The 24,157-nt window shown below is 42.6% G+C and overlaps 1 protein-coding gene across 3 annotated transcripts in view; it reads right to left on the reverse strand.

Moving 5' to 3' along the window:
- Window positions 1-24,157, reverse strand: part of LOC121269638 (Down syndrome cell adhesion molecule-like protein 1 homolog) — a 474,540-nt gene that overhangs the window by 20,764 nt on the left and 429,619 nt on the right. For all 3 annotated transcript variants that reach the window (XM_041174392.1, XM_041174393.1, XM_041174394.1), the window contains 3 exons: window positions 10,360-10,548; window positions 8,487-8,774; window positions 498-653 (listed from right to left, as the gene is read on the reverse strand). In XM_041174392.1, coding sequence (XP_041030326.1) covers window positions 498-653; window positions 8,487-8,774; window positions 10,360-10,548 — 633 coding nt within the window. The remainder of the gene's footprint in view (window positions 1-497; window positions 654-8,486; window positions 8,775-10,359; window positions 10,549-24,157) is intronic.

The following is a 24,157-nucleotide window of genomic DNA, read 5'->3' on the forward strand; positions in this document are numbered from 1 at the left end:
TTGGTAATAGTACTGGGCTAGTAATCCAGAGGCCCAGGCTAATGCCCTGGGGACATAGTTTCAAATTCAATTTATAAATCTGGAATTGGAAGCTAGTCTCAGTGATGGTGACCATGAAACTATCATCGATCGCTGTAAAAACCCATCTGGCTCATTAATGTCCTTTAGGGAAGGAAATCTGCCTTCCTTACCCTGGTCTGGCCAACATGTGAGTCCAGGCCCTTAGCAATGTGGTTGACTCTTAACTGCCCTCTGAAATGGCCTAGGAAGTCACTCAAGTGTGCCAAACTGTGACAGGTACCGGATGGAATGCAGCAGTTCAAGAAGGTGGTAGATAATCACCTTCTCAAGGGCAATTAGGGATGGGCAACATTTGCTGGCCTTGCCACATCCTATGGGAAAATAATAAAAAAAAGGACTTTGCTTTGCAACCACCTCACGATTAATTATTTTGACCCGAGACCACTTGTCAATGTTTCCTGGCCATTCCCGCTCACCTCGCAGTCTCTTTAGACGCTTTTCCTTCCGTTTCTTCCGGATAATAAACAGAAGTGCCACAGCAACCGTTGCCAGGATCACAGGACAAGCAATGGTAAATAATTTCTTCACGTCATCTCCCTCTCCTTGCATCGATTTGATTGGTGGGATAGTACCTGAAGTATCAGAGCATGTAAACAAATCAACATCTCAGATGATAAGAGATACCTGGAAACGAATTCCAAAGGGGTGAGGAGCAGGTCAGGAACTCTAGAGATGATACTGAGATGATTTACAAGTGCCTTAGGCCTGAAATCAGCCTGCAGAGACATTGAAATCATTTATAACATTCATTTTTTATTTATAGATGACTTAAAATTGAAATGGTTATTCTCAGTAGACAGACATTGCAAGTCAGTATCCGTGAGGCGCTTGTTTATATTTGTGCATGAATTTTGAGGTGAAAAAACATTTAACGCTTCTGCGATGTTTCTTGGGATGCTTTTTTTACGTTAAAGGTGCTATATAAATGCAAATTATTGTTATTGTTATGGCTAAGGTTAAACAAAAAAGATGACTTGCGCTGGTAAAATGACTTCACTCCGAAAAATGTCCCAGCAAGCAGGTGAAAGAAAACGTGAACCCTCTTCCCCCAAAATATCCTGACCAATTGGGGCTTTCAAATTTCAGATTGATAGAATTTTACAGGCAAAGATATCAATGGTAAGAAATAATGGTTGGAGAATGAATCTGAAGTGCAGATCAGCTCTGATCCAATTGAGTAGAAGAGGAGACCTAAGTTGCTGGACGGTCTCCTCCTGCTCCTAATGTTTCTATGAATGTGTTACTCAGGCAACCTAGAATACAAAAGAATTGGGGGAACCGCCTGAAACCATGATGGGACAGCTTGGCTTTAGTGATACATTGAAAGGAGGAGAGATAATGACAATAACATATAAGCAAAATACTACAGATGCTGAAATAAAAACAGAAAATACTGGAAAAACTCAGCAGGTCTGGCAGCATCTGTGGAGGGAGAAAAACAGAGTTAACGTATCGACTCCGTATGACCCTTCTTCAGGGAATGACAAGATGGGAGTTGGTGTGATAGAATTCTAGAGATAATCAGAGACAGCAAAAGTGAAAGGGAATCCTGGAAGCCTGGAATGAAACCAGAAAGACACTGGAAGTAACCATCAGGTAGATCGCTATCTGAAAGAGTTTGGGAAGAAGGTGGTGTCCCTTCCAAACATTAGCCTGTCTTTTCCCTTTCACGGATGCTGACACTTCTGCTGTGTGTTTCTTGTAGCTTAGTTCCAAAACAAGATTACTGAAATATTGGCCAGCATTTTACGGCCCTGTTGTGTCAGGAATGGGGCTGTAAAATGCGGAACGCCATTCTAAACTCCAATGACTTCGGCCGGACTGTAAAATCCCACTGGCGTAAAATTCCACCCCCCTGTTTTGACATCTTTCCTTTTGTTGGAATATCTGAGGCTCAAGCGTTAGTGTATGGACAGCAAAATTCCAAGCACCATGCTCCTCCCCACCCCAACCAAACCCTTTATGATGCTCCACTCTAAAGAATATCCTGGAAAGTTTATGCTTCTGCTCCGCCTCCAACCCACGATCTTACATTTGGTAGATTGATTTATATTTTGCTAATAATTTGCAGCTGGATGTCTGGGCTTTGCTTCCTTTTCACTTTCTTGTGAAAGTTGCTTGCTCTTGTGTCTGCTGTATAAACACTGGCCCCTAATCCCTCACTGGAGGAATACTTTGAAACATGAAAAGAATGAGCTGGTCAGAGGTGACACGTGTCCTATGTGAATACTTGGCTTTTAAAGAGGAGGAAGTGGTTGCCTCCAGTTGTCAAGATGGAGTATTGCGTGCAGTTTTGGTCCCCTTCCCTTAGGAAGGATATTATTGACATAGAGGAAGAGCAACGAAGGTTCTCTAGACTTGTTCCCAGGATGGCAGGACCATCCTATGAAGAGAGACGGGGGAAACTGGGTCCATATTCTCTAGAGTTTCAAAGGAGAGGTGATCTCATTGAAACCTACAAAATACTTAAAGGGATAGACAGGGTAGATGCAGGTAAGATGCGTCCCCTGGTTGGGGAGTCTATAACCAGGGGACATAATTTCAAAATAAGGGGGAAACCATTTAGGGATGAGATGAGAATTTTTTTTTACTCAGAGGGTTGTGAATCTTTAGAATTCTCTGCTCCAGAGGGCCATGGAAGCTCAGTCATTGAGTATGTTTAAAGTAGAGATTGAGAGATTTCTAAATGCCAACGACATAAAGGGATGTGGGGATAATGTGGGCAAAGGGCATTGAAATGGATGATCAGCTATGATTATATTGAATGGTGGAGCAGGCTCAATGGTCTGAATGGCCTTCTCTTGCTCCTATGTTCCTAACTAGGAGTATAGATTATGGCTTGGGGCAGGGCTGAAGACAAGAGCCCACTACAGGGGACTGCAGGCAGGGCATGATACGGAGCGAATGTATGCTCAGAGTGGCCACAGAATAGAAAACACACAGGACACAGCACTATCCACACTAATAATATAGATCCTTTGGGGATGAAATTGTTGTTTGCCAATAGCGTGAAGGCCTGTGGCAAATCATCAGCCCAGTTTAAACCCAATTTTATTTTCCATTGAAGTGAACGGATAACAGTATCGCAGTATTAGTATCACAGTATCGTTACAGTGCAGAAGGAGGCCATTCAGCCCATCAAGTCTGCCCTGGCTCTCTGAAAGAGCATTCCACCTAGTCCCACTCCCCTGCCTTATCCCCGTAGCATTGCATATCCTCTCTTTTCAGGTAGCAATCCAATTCTCTTTTGAATATTTTGATCGAACCTGCTTCCACCACCATTTCAGGAAGCTAGTTCCCGACTCCAACCATCCTCTGGGTGAAAGCATTTTTCCTCGCATCCCTTTTATTCCTTTTGCCAATTATTTTGAATCTGTGCCCTCTAGTTCTTGATGTCCTTGAGTGGGAACAGTTTCTCACTATTTACCCTGTCCATACCCCTCAGGATCTTGAATACGTCTATCAAATCTCCTACAGTCTTCTTTTCTCCAAGGAAAACAGGACCAACCTCTCCAATCCATTCCCATAGCTACAGTTCTTCATCCCAGGAATCATTCTTGTGAATCTCCTCTGTACTCTCTCCAATGCCTTCACACCCTTCCTCAAGTATGGCACCCAAAACTGGACGCAGTACTCCAGATGAGTCCTAACTATTGTCTTATACAAGTTCAACATGACCTCCTTACTCTTGTACTCAATGCCCCTATTAATAAAGCTAAGATATTATATACTTTATGAACTGCTTTTTCAACACGCCCTGCCGTCTTCAATGACCTATGTCAGCACCATTCACAGCTCCTCAGATACTGAAGCAGTTCATGTCCAAATGCAGTAAGACCTGGACAACATTCAGGTTGTCAATTCGCTACAAACCTGTTTCCCTCGGCTATAACTTCCCCTACTCCATGTCTTTACCTGCACAGTGAGAGTCCAGGAAGTTGCCACTATCCCAAAATGGGCCATTGGACAAAACATAAAGGGGCAAGGAGAGTTCTTGTTTCTTTTCCCATAAAATATTGCACACAGTTCACACTCTTTGTTAGGTTAATGTCTCAGATCAATGTTTTATTTTGTAGAGATATTATTTAGAGGAAGAGGTGAGTATTTCCTCAGAGCAGTTACTGCTCAGCTACACTGTAGTCCTTATAAATACTCATTGTTGCAGAGTAATTTTAATGTTAACTGTGTGGTTTTGCTTTTGTAACAAGTCAAATTTGGTCATTAATCATTTACCTCATCCCTTTATCCTCTTCTTCCAGCATGTACAACAGGGAAACAGGCCATTCAGCCCAACTAGTCCATGTCAGTGTTTAAACCTTGCTCAAGCCTCTTCTCTCGCCTTTTCATCTAACCTTATCGGAATAACCTTCTATTGCTTTCTCTCTCCTGTGTTTATCCAGCTTCCCCTTAAAGATACATATGCTATTCAGCTCAACCACTCCTTGTCACAATCACTCTGGGTAAAGAGGTTGCTCCTGATTTCCCATTTGGATTTATTCGTGACTTGTACGTTTGAGAATCTTGACAGGGAAAAGAGCGATTTGCAGTCCGACATGTCTTGAGGCCCTGAAAGCACCAGCAGATGGGTTGACAGCTTCAGTACTGCTGATCACCGAAGTAAAGCACAGAGGAAGGATAGCACTCTGTTGGAAACACTTCAAGTCCTATCAACGTGCAAGCTTGCTATTTTCTCCCTTCTTCCATCTCCCACAAGCCTGCAAGATTAATGTGATAATAGTGCCAGGCAGGTAAAGGTCATTCCCTCTCTGCCCTGTCAGCTTGAAGTATGTCCTTGCCTGGCTGTCCAAGGAGGCCTTCAGTGCTCCCAGGCTGAACAGCAGGAACCAAGCAGCATTTGTTGCTCAAAGCTGGGGGACAGGTGTCACGATAATTGTCTGTTACCTCAAAACAGCATTTACAAGGTCTGACTGCAGGGCTTACTTTGCAGGGGGAACACATGAAAAAGTTCACTCCACATGCTGCAGCAGTTCACACAGAGATGAGGAGGCTTACTGATTTGAAGCCTACTGCACAGCACGCTCCTGACCAGTGTGTGCCCAGTATTCTAGGGGTCTGTATACATTGTAGGTTTTGCCTCCTTGAATGCTGGACAATAATGGGAAGGGAGCAAGGGGCAGTGGGGCCGAGTTCCCCCCTTGCGACTGCATCAAGTGCTTAACACATCCCATAATACATAACACTGCTGCCTGGCAACAAGGCCTCAGCAGGCAAGTGGGGGTCGGGATAATTCGACCTGGATCTTCTGCCTCTGTAAAATAAAAACAACAAACGACTTGCCCTTGCACAGCGACTTTAGCACAGTAAAATGTGCCAAGGCACTTCACAGGAGTGTAATCAGTCAAGGAATTGACACCGAACCAAAGAACAATTTAGAAGAGTGACCAAAAGCTTAGGCAAATTGGTAACTTTTAAGTTCTTTAAGGAGGTGCGGCAGCTGGAGAGGTTTAGGGAAGGAATTCCATTGCTTAAAACCTAGATGACCGAAGGCACGGCCATCAGTGATGGGGTGAAGGAAATGGCTTTTGTACTTGCTAGTTTAGATTTGGAACACAAGTCCTGAACTCTGCTTGGATTTCAAAACCACCTGACTCAGAGGTCTGTGCTCTCCACTGAGCAAGGCAGAGCCACTGGACAATGCTTATTTCAGAAAAACAAGAGAACTGGCCCCTTTAAGAATCCATCTTCCAATGCACAAAACCCCTGATGTTTCCTTTGTGCATATAAATTGGGGGTTGGACAAAGACCAAGGTTGGAGGAATGCAGAGTTCTTGGAGGGTTAGAGGGCTGGAAGGCTGTCACCATTAAATCCTCTGGCCAATATTTTTTTTTTGAAAGCTGTCTGTGCTGCTGAAGGAAGTGACAAAGTGGACACATTATACTTGTTTTCAATCAGCTGAAATTTGTTAACTGAACCTCTAGGTGGAGTAGGAGTTTACTTTAAGGCAATAATGGGTGAAGTAATGAGTATTTTTAATTTCAGCTTCACTTTATCATGAATTACATAGAATCTACTGCATCAAGAATATGTTATTCGGCTCAGTTTGGTATGCCTATGTTTATGCTCCAGATGAGACTCTGTCTGCTCTAATTGCCTCTTTTTGCCCCTGCTCCCCCTTGTATGTATCGAGTTTCTCCCTAAATGCGTCAGTACTCTCTGCCTCAACCATTACATGTGGTAGGGTCTTTTATATTCTCGACACTCTATGTGTAAAGAAATTCCTCCTACATTCTTTATTTGAGCTGTTAATGAGCACCTTATAATTATGTCCGTTCCTGATCATCTTTTTCCATTAACATCGATAACTGACTTCATTCTGCTCCTGCACTTCTTCTAATCTTGAAAATTTCATTTATCAGGCTTCGCATTTTCACCACTCACTCAGATTCTTTCTCTTCCTTAACTTGGCGCTCTATCTCTGAGCATAGGATTTCTATAGACGTTTATCAATCTACCGACTCCCGTCACTATCTATATTGTACTTCTTCCCATCCCACTTCCTATAAGCCTTTGTTTTTATTCATTCATGGGATGTGGACATCGTTGTCTAAGCCAGCACTTATTGTCCATCCCTAGTTGACCTTGAGCAGGTGGTGGTGAGCTGCCTTCCTGAATCGCTGCAGTCCCTGTGGTGTAGGTACACCCACATTGCTGTTAGAGAGGGAGCTTCAGGATTTTGACCCAGTGACAGTGAAGGAATGGCGATAAATTTCCAAGTCAGGATAGTGAGTGACTTGGAGGGGAACCTCCAAGTGGCGGTGTTCCCATCTATCTGCTGCTCTTGTCCTTCTAGATGGTCCTTCCATTCCCTTCTCCCAGTTTCTCCATCTGCTGTAATGATGCCATCATGTGGAATGGACAATCAGGAAAATGAACACTGTTAGGCCTCGGAGTTCCTTGTTGCCAATTACTTTTTAATTTCCCAACTTTTTTTAGCCCTTACTTTCCAGGTGCCGTCTGGAATTCTCTTCGTGGCAGAACAATAAAGGGTCTTGAACTGAGTAAAACCTATGTAACTTATGTAGAATTTATACACGCCCAGCTGATTAGACCATTTCATAGTTATAACCATTAGCCAGGCTATATAACGCTAACTGGTTTGCCAGCCCCAGTTGCAGAACATCAAATGCCTATCAGAGATGGGATGAGTATAGAGACAACCCTCCCTGGCAAATGAGAATAAGTTGTCCTCAATTTAGATCCCCAACACGGACCAATTAGGCCACATGGCCTCAATAGAAGCAACTGAGCAGCTCAGGAATAAAGCGGGAGAGTGCGGGGCCAACATTTATCACAGAATCACTGAATTGTTACAGCACAGGAGGAGGCCATTTGCCCCATTGAGTATGCACCAGCTCTCTGCATGAGCAACTCACCTAATTCCATTCTCCCTCCTTCTCCCTATGAGCCTGCACATCCTATCTTTTTAGATAAGTCTAATTCCCTTTTGAATACTTCAGTTGACCCTGCATCCACCAGATTCTCAGACAGTGCATTCCAAACCCCATTTGCTGCATGAAAAAGTTCTTCCTCACATCATTCCTGCTTCTTTTACTAATGACTTTAAACCTGTGCCCCCTCATTCTCAATTCTTTCATGAGTGGGAACAGCTTTTCCCTTTCTCCTCTGTCCCACTCCCCTCATGATTTTGAATACCTCTATCAAATCTCCTCTCAGCCTTCTTTTCTCTAAGAAAACAGTCCTAATTGCTCCAATCTATCTTCGTAACAAGTTCCTCATCCCAGGAACCGTTCGTGTGAATCTTCTCTGCAGTCCCTCCAATGCCTTCACATTTTTTCTAAAGTGTGGCACCCAGAAGTGGACGCAATGCTCCAGCTGACGCTGAACTAGTGACTTATACAAGTTCAACATAACCTCCTTGCACTCTGTGCCCCAAGTAATAAAGCCCAACATACTGTATGCTTTATTAACTGCTCTCTCAACATGTCCTGTCAACTTCAATGATTTATGCTCTTTTACGCTCAGGTCCCTCTGTTCCTGCACCTGAAAACCAAAACTAAAACCAAAACTAAAATTAAAATTCCTTTAGAGTTGTATCCTTTATTTTATGTTCTTTCTACCAAACTGAATCACTTCACATCTCTCCACATTGAACTTCATCTGCCACCTTCCACCAACCTGTCTATGTTCTTTTGAAGTTCTACACCATCCTCTTCACAATGCTTCTGAGTTTTAGGGAAGAAACATCTGGAAGGAGCAATGTTGTGCTTCTGTGGGACAATCTAGGAGTGTAACAGGGAATTCAGGTCCCAGGTCACCCTGGTCCACTCGCATGAAAGAACAGGTTTTTCAAGAGAAGCATGTTAAAATCTGACGGTTAAGAGTTAAATATTCCATCCATACCCTTCAGAAAAGACTAACTTACTTCCATCATAATCAAGCGTGGCAAAGTGTGTCGTTTCATTACCACATCCAGCACTGTTGCAGGCTCTCATTTTCAACTCATACCAGGTGGCTTCACGCAAGTCCTGCAGGAACACCTCGTTGGATAAGTTGGTTTTCAAGGTGAACCAAGGCCAGGTGCCTTTGGGACGGTAGTCCATGACAATAGCTGTGATGGGGCAGCCACCATTGTTCCACCCTTGGAGGTTGAGCCTGGCGTGGGTGGAGTTAATGTGGGTAAAGAGATGCTGGTCCTTGTTGAAAGCAGGTTCTAGAATGCGAAGCGAAAAAAGAATGAAATAAGCAGCACATTGACCAATGTTCCTCGCTATCACCTTCACGCTCTGAATTCACAAGCTATCTGTGTTGTTGTATGAAAGAATGATGCTAAAATCATTTGTTTAAAATGCTGGCTTCACAATCTAATCCTGAAGCTGTATTTTAGGTTATTGTAGGCTCCGGGGCCAGGGAAATTGACAAGTATTACAATGCTAGAATTGGCAAATGTGTAAAAATGAAGGTTTGCTGCGATATTGAATTGTCTTTTTCCCTCACGTCTCCTGGATGGCAGCTTCCTAAATTCCCAGTTTTAAACGCCAATCCAGATGGCCCCCAAATGCGAAAGCAGTTCTGTTCCCTTTGATTGGCAGCCTCGATCCACCCGAGGATGGAGCCAATAACAGCTGGATGCTAGTCTCAGCACTGGGACCTGAACCAGAGTGAATCAGCAGCACCACCAACATCACTTGTAGACACTGAACTCTAAATGCACAAGCTCAGCATTGACCTTTCTCAGTCTGTACCAGAGGCCACTGGGAGGGTTTGAGCAAAGCACTCATAAATAACTGTCATTTCTAATATTAAAATGCTGCATTTGAGATACTAAAAACACATATGTTAGTCTGGGGAAATCTCTTTTATACCTTAACCAATTTTTTCTTCTCACTGTGAACCAGAGGCAGATATCGTAGGCAGTGAAGTGCTCAACTAAATTGGGTAATGTAAATGAAATGGTAAAAGAGTGGACGGACCTGAGGGATCACGTACACACATCTCTGAAAATGGCAGGACGAACTGATAAAGCTGTTAAAAAAAAACAAACAGATGCTCGGCTTTATAGACAGATGCCTGGAGTGCAAAGGCAAGGAAGTTCTGTTAGATCTTCACCTGGTCACTGCTCAGGCCTCAGTTGGAGTATTGCAACCAATTCTGGGCATTGCATGTTAGGAAGACTGTCATGGCCCAGGAGAGGGCATTTACCAGATAAATACCAGGGATAAGTGATCTCGTTTATATGGAGAGACTAGAAAAGCTGGGATTGTTCCCCTTAGGGAAGAAAATATTTAGGGAGATTTATTAGTATTCAAAATTTGGAAGCGTTTTGATAGAGTAAATAAAGAGAAAGTGTTTACACTGATGGGTGGGTCTGTAACTAAATGCCACAGATTTAGGGTAATTTGGAAATGAATCAGAGGGTAGATGAAGAGATTTTTTTTTTTTACAATGTGTTGCTGTGATCTGTAATGTGCTGCCTGAAAGGGTGATGGAAGCAGATTCAATAGTAACTTTCAAAAGGGAAATGGATATATATTTGTTAAGGAAACATTTGCAGGGCTATAGGTAAGGGGTAGGGGAGTGGAGAACTCTTTCCAAGGCACAACGGGCCGCATGTTCTCTGTTCCAAGCTGGAAACCTCTAAGGTTCTTCTATGATTCTGAAGTCTTCCCTAATCGTTATTAATAGAGCAAATAAATTGTCTCAGGCCAGTTAGCATTTGTTTCTAATCTAGAAGATACAGTATTAGTTTCATCTCCGTGTTTTGCATCTAAAATGATTATCATTTTATCCTGACCCACCTCTGCCATGAGTCTTGGCCTCAATAATCTCGCTAATACGCCCAGCTCCAACACTGTTCTTGGCAGCCAGCTTCACCTTGTACCAAGTGCCACATTTGAGGTGGTCCAGTTTGAAGGAGCGCTCGGTGGGGTTGATGAAGACATCTTTCCACTCTTCACTGTTATCAACGGAATACTGCAACACAAAGCCTGACAGAGAAAAAATAGAATTGATGTCTCATTAGCTCTGCAAATTGAATTTCGAGCTGAACCTCGATATGTCAATCATTTTGAAGGACAGTTAAGATCCTGCTCAGGTTTATTGCATTAACTCTCTCCTCAGCAACAGTCCCTTTGCTTAGAGAAGTTCCCAATCATAGCCCACTGAAACTCCTTTGAAAAGTCATTTTTGAAAATGTATTGCTTGTGGCTGTGGGCATCAATGATGCCAGCACTTAGTGCCTTTCCTTGTGTGGCTCTTGAGATAGTGGTGGACCTTTTTTTCACTCATACACAGGATGTGGGCATTGCTAGAGGGGCCAGCATTATTGCCTGTCCCTATTGACCTTGAGAAGGTGATGGTGTTCAGCTTTCTTGAGCCGCTGCAGTTTGTGAAGCGAAGGTGCTCCCACTGTGCCGTTAGGTAGGGGGTTCTAGGATTTTGATCCAGTAGCAGTGAAGCAACGTTGATATATTTCCAAGTCAAGGTAGTGTGTGGTTTGAGGGGGGACTTGCAGGTGGTGGTGATCCCATCTTGTTCTTGATCTGTTGCCAACCATGAAGTGAAGGTGCTCCCACAGCACAGTTAGGTAGGGAATTGCACTCCACTTGCCCAGTCATGATACGGCCATGCAGAATTCCACTGGGACACAGTGTAGCTTGCTGAGGCACTACAGGTCTCAGAAAAGTGCAAGTCAGAAGTCACATGAGCAGTGAATGATCCAGGTGGAGACTGACACCTATGTACAGCTACCTTCAGCAACGTTCAAAATCTATACATGGTTCACAGCTTCATTTCCCAGCGATAACTTCCTCCTGAAGTCATTGCCACATTTAACAGATTCCTCAGGTACTACCCCAACTGGCCGTTCTTCACAGACTATTAGATTGTGATAGGTATCACACGATGCACACAAATACACCCTCACTACTAGGGGTAAAATTCAATAGTGGGAGCAATGAATAACTATTCCCCTCCCTAGCCCAAGGGGGTTAGACTAGTAATAGTGAAGCTACTTGAACCCCAGCTTACAATGGCCTACTTAGATTACATTGGTGATTAAACCCAGGATTTTCCTGGTCATTATGATTTGGTTCTACATTGGACTGGGTTCGGTGAGTTTCCAATACAATGCATTTAAATAGAAGTAATGGAGGAATATCTGGTGCCAGAGAGAACTGTGAATACTATAGTTGTGCAACAGTTAAAGCCTGTGAATAAATTACACCAATGTGATTTGATTAAATACTTTAACTCAATACAAATTGCTTCTACGGTATACTCTTTCACAGAATAACTGGATCTCCCAATTTAATCATTCAATAATGCATTTGCTAAGAGTCTTGGCCAAGATTCATTTCTCACCCACCCTACCAAAAAAAACTTTATTGCTGTTTGTGGGATGTTGCTGACACCAGTGGCTATGGTATAAGATTATATATTAATGTCATGCCTTAATACATAGAAGTATCTATTTATTTCCAGTTTCCTCATTTTCCAACAAACCCATTTAAGCGTTAAGTCATGGTAACAATGGAACTTACTCCAAAAAAAAAATCAGAGAATGGTTTTTTGGAGGGACTTCAGGGTTGGGTTATAAGACTGACACACTGTGCCAAAATCTGTCAGCAATAGACTTGTGTAGAACATGCATCAGGTAAACAAAAGGGAATAGTAGGTTTGGAAAAACAAACATTGCTCAGGCAGAATCTGAGCTCCTCATTAGGCGTGCTCTGGGACCTGTTATAAACAAAGCTTTAAGCACTGCCAGAATTGGGAACTACAAAGAACATTGTTCTCCACCAGTACATTTTATTTTCAAAAATATAAAGATAAGGAACTCTGTAGCAAGGATGCCATGTTGAGCAGGTAAAGGTCAGATTTTCATTTGTAGACAAGCCTAGATGAACAATGCGCTGGAGAGAATGTCTAAGCCCAGATTGAAAACCAGCGGGTGGGACAGATCCTAGCTTTGCGATTTTTGATGCATCAACTTGTGACAAGAAATAGTTGAAAGTGGTCAGATGTATGCGGGCTGCATGGGACAAACAAGCTGCGCTAAGGTCTCTCTCCTTCACACACATCCTCCTTTTCTCCCTCATGCTATTATTTCAACTCCCCCCCCTCGCTTTTCCACTCATTTTCCTTCCATCTGAATTCAAAGATGACAGGGTTAGGGACTACTTTACAAAATTACTGCCCTTCAAATCACACTTCATTGGCTGTAAAGCTCCTAGAGGCACCTTGTGGTCATGAAAAGGTGCTTAAATAAATGGAAAGTCTTTCTCACTAGAGGAATGAGCTTTGACAGGATGAGAAACAATGGAAAAATCAGAAGAAACCCTTAAGATGAAAAAATTATGTGCAGGGGCCCAAGTACATCACAGCACCAAAATTATAAGGAGTTCAGTCGGAAAGCAGATAAAGGGTGAGTTGGAAAAAGAGAACTACAAAATGGAGGTTGGCAACTGTCCCAGGACAATGGAACATCCTGGGGATCTGTGGGGTTGGGATCTGTGGGATACCCCGGGGGATCTAATCAGAACTATCACTGATTTAAATTAACGTAGGCAATTTAAAGCTTTTGCTCATCTAGATAGGCAGATAAACAGTAGCTTACTCGCATCACATAATTATAGCTATACATGTCCTTTGTCAACATGTATAATAAAATATTAAGAAGTCAAAGAAACATTGATGAGTAATATTTCTGGAACAGGGGAAGTAATTCACTATTAATTGCATTTTATACTTTGGCAGGCAGGGGAAAGGTTGGTTGGCCTTACCTGACATTGATATGAGATCCTAAAGGGGGCACTGTTTGGCACCTTTTGATATCTAGAGCGAAGCTACCTGACATGTTTCAACAATCTATTGGCACACATGTTTTTGCCACCTTTTACATCAAAGAATTTGAAAACAGTGTCGGAAATGTATGTTTGACAAATGTGAGCAGTGAAAATAAAGTCAGGTAACCCAGAAGTACAGAGCTTTCAAACACTACGCCAACTGGCATTACTCACTGATGTTTCAGTGAGTGCACACGCTGCTTAATATAGACTCGTTATACCGACCAGTTAACTCTCAGGCTCGATCTCTGATTTGCCCTGAACTAGGTCAACCTGGGCAGGTGTTGGGACACTACAGGAAAGGAAAAGTAATGAAAGGAAAGAAAGAAAGAAGCGGGGGAGGGAGAGAGGGAGGGAGGGAAGGAAAGGAGGGAGGGAGGATGGAAAGGAGGGAGGAGAAAGGGAGGAAGGGAGGGAAGGAAGAAAAGGAGGAAGGAGAAAGGAAGGAAAGGAGGGGGAGAAGGAGGAAGAGAGGGAGGGAAGGAAGGAATGGAGTTAAGGAAGGAAGGAAAGCAGGGAGGGAGATGGGGAGGATGGAAGGGAAGGAAGGAGGGGAGGGAAGGAGGGAAAGGAGGGAGGGTGGGAGTTAAAATTATACAAACTGTGGACATATGGTAAGAGCAGAGTAGAGTGAGGGTAGCCTCGGTCTACAGCGCTAATCCCACACCCATGGGATGAGTAATTTGCTGCTTAGGTTCACTCACGTAGCTAGAGGGTAACTGTTACAAATGCATTTCCAACCGAGCAAGATTTGAGAGATGGCAAATTTGGGCAGGAGATTAAAATCAAGGCTGAGGTCCCTCAAAGAGTTAATGATATAGATGCCAGCAGATGATTCGATAAGCTCGAAGTCTGGCTGTGCAGCAGGAACAAAAACAATTTTTCTCATAATACGTTCAGTTATTTTGAACATAATGGGACTGGAAATTGCATTCTATTTTACCACAGAGAATGCGCACTCTTGGCGAGGGTGGGGGAGGGGGAGGGGAGCTATCAGCGTGTTGTGGATCTCTGCGTATCATTCTTGATGATGTTCATCTCTCTCGCTCTATGCCATAGATAAGACAGACAGGAGAAAGGTGAAGATTGGAGCTAAAGATGGCATTTCAATAAAACAGGAAAAAAATAATGATTTCCATTTACATTGATATGTACGAAACTCGGCCTTCAATATTCATTGGTGGTAAACAATGCTACCCTCACTTGCAGCAAACACACACACACTCACACACACTCTTTCTCATCTCAAAGAGATTATATTTGCATTGGTAATCAGCTGTTCTCTACAGGCAGACCTCAGGGAAACACTGCAGCTGCACAGGCTGTTGCTATGTCAGCTGAAAATAACACTGAGGGACGAAAGGTCCTGATTTAACATGGTCCAGTAAGCCACTATTTATTTGGATGGATCCATACATGGACTGAACACGCATGCAAAACTTTACAGTATCCTAACTGCGGGCCTACCTTTGGTTAGATGCCTGGCCTCTACATATAAACAGGTTATCAGTGGACTTTTTGAATGGTTTGCTGTGATCTCTGGATTCAATTGTAACTACTGGACTTGAAAGTGCTGCCCTGAAAATTTCACCAGTTTTTGTAGCCAACATGTCATCTGTTCTCCTACCAAAAATATATTAATGTAACAGGCCCTTTTGAAGAAGCGAGGGACATTCCTGGAACGATAGAGGGACAAGGAAAGGTGAAGACAGTGTGTCACTTTCAGGGTTGGTGATTTCTACTGACCAGCATTTTGACTACCTCCAGAGCTTCCAGGAGGTGTATTTTGGTAACGGAGTTATTTTCTGAAATTAAAGGAATGAAGTGTTATAAGTGGGACTGCAACTAGCATCAATATCTTTGATTGGGCTGTTTAATGAATTTCCTTCAGGGTCCACCGCCCAGTGTTCTGAATAATTGTGTGCAAGCACACCCAACCAGGGTACAGCTCAAAGGAAACTAACTGATGTCCAATGCTGGGCTACCACTATGAAAAGCAAAATCACATTTATAAAAAATCTGTCTGAAATGGAACAAAGTGTTTCATTGCACAATGAATTATAAGGATGACTAGCAAGTGTAACTGCCATTTTACATGCAGCACGATCCCAGAAATAACATTTGAGGTAAATGGTCAGGTCAGCTGCTTTTGACAATGTTGGTTAAGGGAGGAATCCCCTTTCTGCCCTTCTTTGAGTTCGCCCACAATTCCTATCTTTTTGACTAAGTGTTTGGTCAAATGTCCTAATGTTTCCTTCTTTGGTTCAGTGTCACTTCATTGTCTGATCTGTGTGCCAGTGAAGGACTTTGGGTTGTTTTACCCCAAATAGGTGCTATCTAAATGCAAATCATTCTTGAGTGTGGGTAAGAGCATTAGTTAAGTTCCTGAGAGAACTTCCTGTTCTTTACAAAAGGGCCAGGAGATCTTTTAATTTGAACAACCAGAGCAAGTAGATTTTCAGTATCTATCTGAAATAGTTGGCAGGGCCTCATTCAGCACCTCAGCTGAAGGACAGCAGCTCTATCAATATAGCACTCAACAACAACTTACTTCTATATAGTTTGGGGGAGACGGATGTGTAGTGATAATGTCACTGGACTAGAAATCGAAAGGCCCAAGCTAATGCTCAGAGGACATGGGTTCAAATCCCACCATGACAGCTGATAGAATTTAATATCAATTAATAAATGGTGACCATAAATCAGTAATGGTGACCATGAAACAATCATCAACTGTTGTTAAAAACCCAACTGGTTCATTTGTGCCCCTTAGGGAAGGAAATCTGAATCCTTAACTGGTCTGGTCTGCATGTGACTCCATAACCATAGCAATGCGATTGACTCTTAACTGTCCTCTGAAACTGCTTAGCTAGCCATTCAGTTCAAAGGCAATTAAGAATAGGCAACAATTGCTGGGCTTGTTAGTGATGCCCACATCCTATGAAAGAATATATTTTAAAAAGTTCAATTAAAATAGTAAAACATCTGAAGGTGCTTCACAGAGGGCTAATCAGACAGAAAGAGACACCTAGTCAAAAAAGGAGCCTTTAGGACCAGAGGTAGGTTTTAAGCAGTGCAGGAGTGAAAGATTTAGAAAGGAAATATCAATGCTTTTAACCTAGGTTTTTTTTATTTGTTCATGGGAAGTGGGTGTTTTATTTATTGCCCTTGTTCAGAGGGCATTTACGAGTCAATCACATTGCTGTGGGTCTGTAGTCAAATGTAGGCCAGGCAGATTTCTTTCCCTAAAGGGCATTAGAAGGGTTTTTATGACAAGTGGTAATAGTTTCATGATCATCTGATTTTTACTGAATTCAAATTTCACCATCTGCTGTGGTGGGATTGTGAACCCACATCCCCCAGAATACTAGTCAGTTACAATACCACTATGCCACTACATCCCTTAGGTGGCTGAAGGCACAGTTGTCAATGGCAGGGTAAAGCATATGGCTTCTTCAGTACCAGCTTAGATTTAGAGCTCATGTTCTGTGGTGTGTTTGAGCTCTCAGCCTACTGACCCAGTGGTCAGAAAGCTATCAACTGGGCTGAGCAGAGCACTAAGTGATGTATTTATTTAAAAACACACACAACCATAACTTGCCTTAACCATCTACCAAAGCACAAAACCTGGAGCTACCCTTTGTGTGTGTGTGTGTGTGTGTGTGTGTGTACATATCCAACCAAAGACAATGAAAGCAAATTCCAATGCACTGCTATTCAAGCACAAAACATGATTCATTGCTTTTGGTGGCTTGTTCTTGTGAACTCTGAATTCTATTCAAATTCCCCATTGACTGAGTGTTGATGGTGCCATCTTACAGATCTGCAGTGATGGCAATTACGATCTGAATAGTAAGTACAGTAACAAGATTTCAGAATGTTCTAAAGACTTCAGTGCACTAAGAACTCAGCAGCTCATTCATGTGCTGTTCATCTTTTAATGGCAAATGAAAATGAAAAATAACACCAGGAGAAAACAAATAAATGGTATCTTTTATTTTAGGGAAGGACTGCTGGAAATACACAGCAAGTCAGTCAACAATCTAAAGAAAGGAAAAGGTTGGTTAATACTTTGAGTGGAGACCCTATTTCAAACAGATGAAGGCTGGGGGAAGGTGTCTGCACTTGAAACGTCTGTTTCATTATTTTCATTACAAATGAACTGCATATTTTTGGAATTTTTTGATTTACAATTTTCCCTGTAGTGTGGTACATTTAAGACACTTCTTAAAATGTACCTCAGCTGTCCTCATATCTCTTTTGGTTCAGTGTTAAATTTCGTTTGATAATCACTCCTGTGATAATATATCACTGTGTTAGAGGTGCTATATAAGTGTAAGTTGTTGTTGTTACTAAATAGTATACATCTCCTCACTTATATCTGACTTGCAAAAGCCTCATGAGGCCATCAAAAATGGTATCCCCAGTTTGTGCTGGGTCTGGTTTCTGGGAAGACAGGAAAAAGGGGGTAAGCCTGGGTATCTTTTCCCGAACTCTATCTCATGATCCATGCTGGACGGTAGACATCGGACAAGGATGGAATTGTGCTAGATGATGATGCCTTATGTGGTTAAATAGCCAGATGATGCTCAACTACACTGGCTCAAGCATGAAGAATGCCCACTTGGACAAGGAGCTGTTGAAGCTCATGGGAAAACAAAACTGCAAGAAAAATAAAGACTTGCATATACATAGCACCTTTCACGACCACTGGACATCAGCCAATGAAGTACTTTTGAAGTGTAGTCACTTTTGTAGGAAATGCAGCAGCCAATTTGCACACAGCAAGCTCCCAAAATAGCAAAGTGAAAATGGTCAGATAATCTGTTTTTATGATGTAGATTGAGAGATAAATAACTCCCCAGTTTGTCTCCAAAACAGTACCATGGGATCTTTTACATCCACTGGAAAGGGCAAACCGGACCTCGGTTTAATATCTCATCCAAAAGACAACACCTCCAACAGTGCACTGCTCCCTCAGTAGTGCACTGGAGTATCAGTCTTGATTTGTTAGCTCAGTTCCTCATGTTGGACTTCAACCCACAATTATCTGATTAAGAGGAAAAAGTGCTAACAACTGACCCAGAGTTGAGACAGTAAGAGTCAGCACCTCAGCACATGAAGGTGTGAAAGGTGAGGCAATTGCAAAACAAAGCATAATTTGTGCTATGAATTGACTTACATTTTAATTTCCTTAATAAAAAAAATACTGCCTCCACAACTTAATCTAGATGTTCTGTTATTGACTCTTTAACGCTGAAAATGAAAGCAAGCAAGAACCTTAAACAAATCACTAAATATGTATAAACAGGCAATAAAATTGTGTTTTTACATTCCATAAATCGGATCACAGAATTTAATACTTTGCAAATCAATAAAATCTGGAGATGATCTGATATCCAGTTCTGCCCTGAGGTATGATCCATTCTCTCAATAGTCAGAGGTGCACTCAAATGAAGCTTATACTTTCATCAGCTACACCAATAGCCAATACCTCTACACCCAATCTACTCATTGTACTTGCATTTCTGATGGCGATTTGCCCAGAGTTGTGTTCTGAGTTAGGAAAGTCCTTATGGATTTTCTAAATTGGCTGACCAGGTTCTTAGAAACAATGCCCACAAGGGACTCATCAGTCCTGATCTACATAGTAAAGGGAGTCCAGATATGTGTCACCTGAATCAAATTAAATTGGCACCAATTGGCACTTCTTGCATGAAACAATATTTACTGCCATCTAACACTTTCATTTAAAAGGGATCTATGATACACACAATAGCAAAGCAGAAAGGTGATGGGTAAGAAAAAAAATCTGTTTTGATATTAAGCTTAGTCTGTGGAAACCGAATCTGGCGATTAAGGAACATCTTTGAGGCCTGGGTTACAGGCTTTTCTAAGCCTGACAAACATCATATGCATAAGCTGGCCCCTATCATTCTTTCCATCTGTTCAATTAATACCTCACCCCAAGTTATCCAGTGATATTCTTATTCCACCAGGTCTAATAAAACACATTACAATTAGGGCTGAGAGATATGAGTGTCAGTCCAATAATGCTGGCTGCAGACAGAGCCAAGAGAGTTGGCTGCTCTGACTGCTGGGTGTGTGAATGTGATGATCTTTAGACAGAGCAGGGCACAAACAAAATTGTGTGCCTGTTTCAGGGTATATATTCCCTTTCATCCCCTTAGCTTTCTATAACCCGAGAAAACAAACCCATGACATCTTGATTGTAGCTTGAATGCTACACTCAGCTACAGAGTTTAGGCCTGCCATTTCTCTTCTGCTCATTTCCCAATAAAATACAGACCAAAACAGCAATGGATAAGTCCATTGATCAGGAAGCTAGATTGTTAATGAACTGTTCAAAATCAGTTTGCATTTCCTTCAGTATAGAGGATTGAGGGGTGATCTAACCTAGGTGTTTATAACTTTACAAGAGTTTGATAGCATAGATATGGGGAATCTATTTCCAATGGTGAGGGAATCAAGGGGGCATAATCTTAAAATTAGAGCCACAATATTCAGGCATGAAATCAGGAATCACTTTTTTACGGACTGGAAATCTGGAACCCTCTCCCGAAAAAGGGTGTGGATGCTGGGGCAATGTGAGCCTTTAAGACTGAGATCAATAGATCTTTGTCAAGTAAGAGTATCAAGGGATATGGAACACAGACCAAAAAATAACAGAGTTGAGATGCAGATCAATTGTGGTGCACGCTTGAGGGGCTGAAGTGCCTACTCCTCTTCCTATGTAAAGACTACTTACTATTCTTAATGTCACTATATTACTGATCAGTACAATTAAATATAAATTTTCAATCACACCTCTAGTGAATGGGAGTCAATTCTGGAGTCAGCCCCTATCTTAGTAGCTCGCTTGGTCTTCGACCCATGCTCCAGCTGATCTTCCAAAATGCCAGGAACACTAAGGGTTAAGTGAAGCTCAATTCATTCCATTGAAATGTAAACACTAACAGTTTGGTTGCACTGAATATTCTTGTAACTATATTTAAGTACAGTCATCTCCAGTTAAAATGCAATAGTATATTATATTAGAAAAGATACAGGCACTATGCTGAATCAATGCATCATTGGACTAAAACCCTTTCAATTAATGTTCAGCTGTGACATATCAAAACCTTACATTGGCACTCATTTTCTACATACAACACCCTACATTATGTTGTCACATATTTGTGACACTTTCGTGTGAACCTTTTCGATTGTAAATTCTTGTGTCCAAATTGATAATGAAAACTGTCTGCATGAACTTTCACATTGCAATTACATCTCCCATCGTAGCACCTCAGCCTTTATGCCTCTTATTACAGCTGGTCCTCTGAGCTTGACTAATGCTGTATCACACTTGGTGACCCCACTCCCCACCACCCCCATAACACTCCCACCCATGGCTAGAGATGCAATTTCAAAAGAGACAAAAATAAACTCTCGGTCGATTCAGGGGGAAGAATCGTAGGAAATTTCTTGCTAACTGTCCAAAGGCAATAGGAAAAAATTCCAGGGGACCACCCCAATGAAGTGGGGAAAGGTTTCGGGGAAGATTTTGACACACAGAAAGAAACTCGGTGAAGGGTGGTTAAAACACAGTGGGAGATTTACTCATCCTTTGCCAAGGATTTTCATTGCCGCTCTATCAAAGTAGTGTTGGTCAAACAGGATGTGACTGAGGAATTTCTTATCTATATCTATATCTCCGAGCATGTGAGGAGGCAAACTGGCTACAGAGTTATTGAAATGGGCCCAACTAATATCTAGCTTTAGGAGGTTATAGCATTCCTTGTTATTTATTGGATTTATTGGTCCTAGCAATTTGTCGCAGTATTCCGTGTCTTTGCCGTAGCTTTGTGGCACTGATTGTCAACCTTTAGAGACTTGGCACTACAACACCTACATTTTCTTCCCACTCAAGAGACTTTAGTGAAGAATGCTATGTGACCGGTGTTGGTACTACCCAATACATTTATTGACTTTACATGTCATCTGCCAGATATTAGTCCATTTCCTCTCCTGTCTGGGTAGTAACTTTTTCACATCCAGGGTTTTAAGACCAGTACAAATCCTTGTGTCATCTGCAAACTCAAAGATAGTTCACTGATAGTTCGCTGAACGCCTTTACCCAGATAATTAATATGTTAGTGAACACAGATTACTGCAGGGCTCCACTAGTAACCAGTTTCCAAACACAAGTATGCCATTAATAACAATCCTCCACCCATGAGAATGAAGGCAATGGCTTATCTACCCCAGGGTCTGCTGTCCTATCCCACAGGGCTCTCTCTTGCAAATTAACCTATTGCATGGCATCTTCTTGACAGCCTTTCAAATATCCAAATATGCTCTGTCGACAGGCCTGCCTTCCTCCTAGAGTTGCCAACTCTGGTTGGACATATTCCAGGAGTTGTGACCACATGACTTCCTGCCTCCAACTGCCCTTCTACCACACTCAGGCCACTGGTTGCCCAACAGGCTTATCCATTTAAGACTGAGGCGACTAGAAATATTTTCTCTCAGAGGGTCATTGGTCTTGGAATTCTCTTCCCCAGAAAGCAGTGGAGACTGAGTCATTAAATATTTTAAAGGCGGAGTTAGATTCTTGATTGACAAGGGAGTCAAAGGGTATAGGGGTAGACAGGAAATGGGAGTTGAGACCATAGTTAGACTAGCCATGATCTTATCAAATGGTGGAGCAGCCTGGAGGGACAGGGTGGCTAATTCCTGCTCTTAATTCATATGTTTGAATGGAGACTTCAATTCCTGGATGCTCCAGGGCAGTCCGGGAGGGTTGGCAACCCAACTTCATCCACTAACCAATAAATGTCTCAAGGAATTCAACTAGGTTGGTGAGACACAACCCTCTTTTCCTCAGGAGCTTCTATTTTCCAACCAACACTACTGCTGCAACAGATTAGCCATTCAATGGAGGTGCTCCAAAAAGGAATATTTGCACTGAATTCGCAACCCCTTTCAGTATTGAAAATTAGTCACAAATATCTTAGTCCAGCAAAGACTTCCTGATTCCTGTTCTCTGACGTTCATGTCGCGTGCTGCCAAATTGATTCAAGCTTCCATCATTAGTCCTCTGGGCAGTTCCCTTACTTTAATACAAAGCACTGGTTGTAGTTACTCATTGATTGGCTTAAGTTTATGAAAAGAGATCCTTATTTAACTAACTCCTATGGGAGCTCTCTGAAATGTTCAGCTTTATACTGGATTACCAGAGTGCTAGGAAAAGAAATGTGTCTCACATTTTACAGGATATTCATCAAAGAGTAAACAAGCACACTTAGAGCAAGGTCATAAACTCCTTCAGTAAAGGAAATTACTATAGAACCATCCTTATCATTTTGCCTGTTGTGTGGCACCTTGCCAAATAGCTTTTTGAAAATCTAAACATATGATGTTCACCAGGCTACCTGCATCCACCAACTGCAGGCTTCAGAGGAATTTATTATCATTTCAGTGCTGCTTTCCCTGCCCCTCCTCCTGGTGGGTCACTGCGATACAGACACACAAAGGGCCAAATTGCCTCCTTCTATGATATGCCATTCAATGATACACATATAGTAGCATCAGTACCACCATTTTAAATTAAACCAGGTCACCTGTCCCTACCTTGGAGACCCTGATAGGGGTAAGGGGTAGTTGACTTTAGTGGGCGCATCTCTCTGCACTTATGCCAGGGATATCCATGCCTTGAATTTCTGTCCCGTTTATCCATTTCCAGTTCAAATCTGCTGGCATGTTACAGATTAATGTAGAAGTTACACTTTATTATCCTGCAATTTTACTGCCCAATCAATTCAACAGGTGGCGAGCAAGGAAGCAAAATTTCTACCCCATACACTTCCAACTGGTAGCATCTGTTTCAGTCACAATGATTTTAGCTCAAAACCTTTTGGTACCCTAATGGTTACGGTACTAGTTAATATGCAGAAGCAGTCGGCTGAAATAATGGCTGTGGCAGTGGCTCTTAAGGTGGCAACACCACTTCTGCTGTTTCAGGGAGACCCAACCCGATTCTGTGCCCATCAGGGGATTTGCCCAGGCCCTCCGTCCCTTCAAGGTGGAGATCCAGCCTCCAAGGGCTGCTGTCCAATCAGAGAGCTGGCAGTCCCATCAATGCCATCAGGGTAGGGTTGGAGGGATTGGCGGTTGGGGGGGGGGGGGGGGGGGGGGGGCTTCTGCTGGCCACAAGGGGCACTCCTTCCCCCATCTCACCTCCTCTGGGGCCTGTGAAATTTTACTGAGCAACCTCCCCACATGCCAAAGGCACCCCCACCCCTGCCATTTGCAGAGTGCCAGGGGCAGTGGGGTGAAGGCCTTAAATGGCGCCTAATTGGTCACTTAAAAGCCTCAATTGGCCTCTGGGCACTTGAGCTTCCTAGCCATTGAGAGAATTACATGGAACCAGGAAAGCGACAGGCGCCCCACCAAATTGCTATCCCCCCACTCCCACACCCCACTCCCGCCCACCATCCTGCTCCTGTGGACTGGATTGAATTCTGCCCAGTCAGTGGATATCCCACTAGGGCAAGCTGCGAAAACAAATTTTATAAATGTTCTAGTCTTCGGGGCTCGCAGCTGAGAAATGAGAATGAAAGCCTCCAGGTCATCAGAAAAACCCCTCACTCACTAATGCTCTTCAGGGAAGGAAGTCCATTGTTTGCTTCCAGTCTGGATTACACATGACTCTACACTTGCACAATATGGACGACTCCCAAGTACA

Source organism: Carcharodon carcharias, chromosome 25 (genome assembly GCF_017639515.1).
Source record: "Carcharodon carcharias isolate sCarCar2 chromosome 25, sCarCar2.pri, whole genome shotgun sequence".
Lineage (NCBI taxonomy): Eukaryota > Metazoa > Chordata > Chondrichthyes > Lamniformes > Lamnidae > Carcharodon > Carcharodon carcharias.